The sequence below is a fragment of the Dendrobium catenatum genome, unplaced genomic scaffold, assembly GCF_001605985.2.
Source record: "Dendrobium catenatum unplaced genomic scaffold, ASM160598v2 fragScaff_scaffold_404, whole genome shotgun sequence".
Taxonomy (NCBI): Eukaryota; Viridiplantae; Streptophyta; class Magnoliopsida; order Asparagales; family Orchidaceae; genus Dendrobium; species Dendrobium catenatum.
The window spans coordinates 399,103-401,578 of record NW_021318866.1 but is presented as its reverse complement, the minus strand read 5'-3'; the positions used below and the strand labels follow the sequence as shown (position 1 = coordinate 401,578).

Here is a 2,476-nt window from a genome sequence, read left to right as displayed (position 1 = left end):
GACGACTATAATTCTCATTTTTTGTTATTAATTTTATGCTAAATTTTATGTTTTATGTATGTCATCTAATTTGTAGCTATCATATTTCATAGTTTTTAAATATAAGAACTTGGGCATGAGTTCAGTTTGTTATGTTTTGTCTGGCTTATAATTCAACCCTTTTTAGAAAGCAAATAATTATATTAGATTTTCCTATCAATGTTAAATTCTTCTTCTTTTTTTAGCATTTAGAGAAATTATGTTGCTCCTGATTTTCTGATAAGTTTACTCTATCTTATTGTAGGGAAATACTTGGCGGCTCAGTTGAAGATGAGAAGATATGCTTTCTTTCAAGGGCAGCAGTTAAAATTATATTTGAGGAGATTTTGAAAATGTTGGTTTTTTATCTTAACACATCTTCTTTTGACTGGGCTAGGCACTCATGCTCCTTTTTGTTGTCATTGGCATCTCTGGATTTGACAGTGTTCCGTAAGTCCTTTGTTGTTGAGAATGTTGAAATCGCTCAATTTGCTTTTCATGTACTTGAAGGCAGCTTCTTTTGCTTGAAAGTACTGGATGAGGATGGTACTTTGGTTTCTTCTATTTTGGCAGCTCTATTTATTATCGACTGGGAATGTAGTATGTCATCAATTTCTGATGATGACAATAAGTCTAAGAATTATCATGGAACAGAGCTTCAAATATTACCAGATTCCCAAATCGATACAGATGATCATTTAACTGAGAAGGTTGATGCTAAGTGTGCTCTAACAAGTCGAGTGCATGTGTTTTGTAACTCCTTGCTTACTCGTTTCTCGAGTATTCTTAACATGTGCAATTTGTCTGAACTAAGAAATATATTGATTCAGGCCATCAGGTCTAGTGTTTCTGAAACAGGTAAACTCAGTGCTGATGTTATTTCTTCTTTGTGCTCTACATGGGTGATTGATCTGCTGGAAGTTACCTGTCAAGATTATAATCAATTACAATTGATGTTGGATCAGTTGTTATCTGAGGCTAATTCTTGGCCATTGTGGGTTGCTCCTCTTTTCCAAGGTGGAAATAGAACTGCTACTCTTCAGTGTTCGAGATCAAGTGCTGAAATAAATGTATGGATCCTTTGCAACTTCTAAATTGTACTCTTAATTTCAATGGTAATTGCTGTAACATATTGTCAGTTTTTTGCAATGTTTTGAAAACCGAGCTGGACCGGACTGGCCGGTTTAACTGGTTCAACCGTGAACTGATCGGGTGACCGATCCGATCCAGCTTATAGAGCCGGCTTCACATTGAACCGGCGGTTCAACTGGATTGAACCGGCGGTTCAATCGTTGAACCACTGAACTAGTCCGGTTTGGAAAGAACCATCCGGTTATATAAAAAAAATTATTTTTGTTTTAATTAAATGTTAAATAATATAATTTAGTTTATTAAATTCTTTTTACTTTTTAAAATATTTTTATTAAATATATTAATTAATGAAAAAACTTTTATAAATATTATTAAATGCTCATATATTTATATTATATTATGTTAATTTTATCAATTTTTTATAATATTATTATTTATTACGTCATTCGGCTCGACTCCGGTTTGACTGGTCGAGTCGAACCATGAACCTCTCATTCTTCCAGTTCGTTGTCCAGTTCGGTTTTCACAACTTTGATTTTTTGTACATTTTCTTATTTTAGTCTTTGAATCAAATTATCATCTATGATTTCACATTTTTTTTCTTTTTGTGAATATCCATAATTTTTAAGTTATACTTGCATTTGTATTTTTGCAGTACTGAAGTTTTTTAGTGGTAGAAGAGTTGAAAAATTAGTTGATTAGGATAAGTGTAACATGTCCGAATCTCTCAATCTCTGCTTTTAACCTTATGTTTTCTGTCACTGTTTGGTCTTGTTGGGATTGTTCTGTTGCATTTTAAAGAGGAATTTTAATTTCTTGCCAAATACCCACTCTCAAATTTTGGCGATGGCTTTTGAATAACTTTATATGGATGTAGCTCAGGAAGAGTTGTTGCATCATCAACCAATCTTTTTTTTTTTTTAAATTTCAAATGAAAATTGAAATTATTTGTAAATAATTATTCTCAAATTCTAGTTTCCTTATATGCAACATGATAGGGTTGCAGTTTTTTTTTTTAACAATTTTTAAATCATGTATGTATCTACAAGAAGTTGATGAAGTGGGAACTAATTTTTATTTAGCACCAATTTAGCCTACCAAAATTGTAAATAGATTTTTTGGATATATGCATTCAACTGATATAAAACAAACTCTAGCTATCTTCCACTTCATCTTCTATTTCCTTTTGATATGCCTACTTGAGAGAAAAAAAATAACCTGGTGAAGTTGAATTCCATGAACATATTCAAGTGGAATCAGAATTTAAGAGTAGAATATGATTTTGTACATATGCTTTACAATGACAACAACAAAGCAGAATATGATATAATGATACGCCTTGGTTGCACAAGATTAGGGTTTGCCC

General features: G+C 32.0%; 1 protein-coding gene across 1 annotated transcript in view; it reads left to right on the top strand.

Annotated features, from left to right (window-relative positions):
• The first annotated feature begins 264 nt into the window (after nt 1–264).
• LOC110108207 (E3 ubiquitin-protein ligase listerin) overlaps nt 265–2,476 on the top strand; it is a 15,797-nt gene continuing 13,585 nt past the window's right edge. Inside the window, exon 1 of the mRNA XM_028694141.1 lies at nt 265–1,088. Within this exon, the coding sequence (XP_028549974.1) occupies nt 372–1,088 (717 nt within the window). The 5' untranslated portion in view covers nt 265–371. The remainder of the gene's footprint in view (nt 1,089–2,476) is intronic.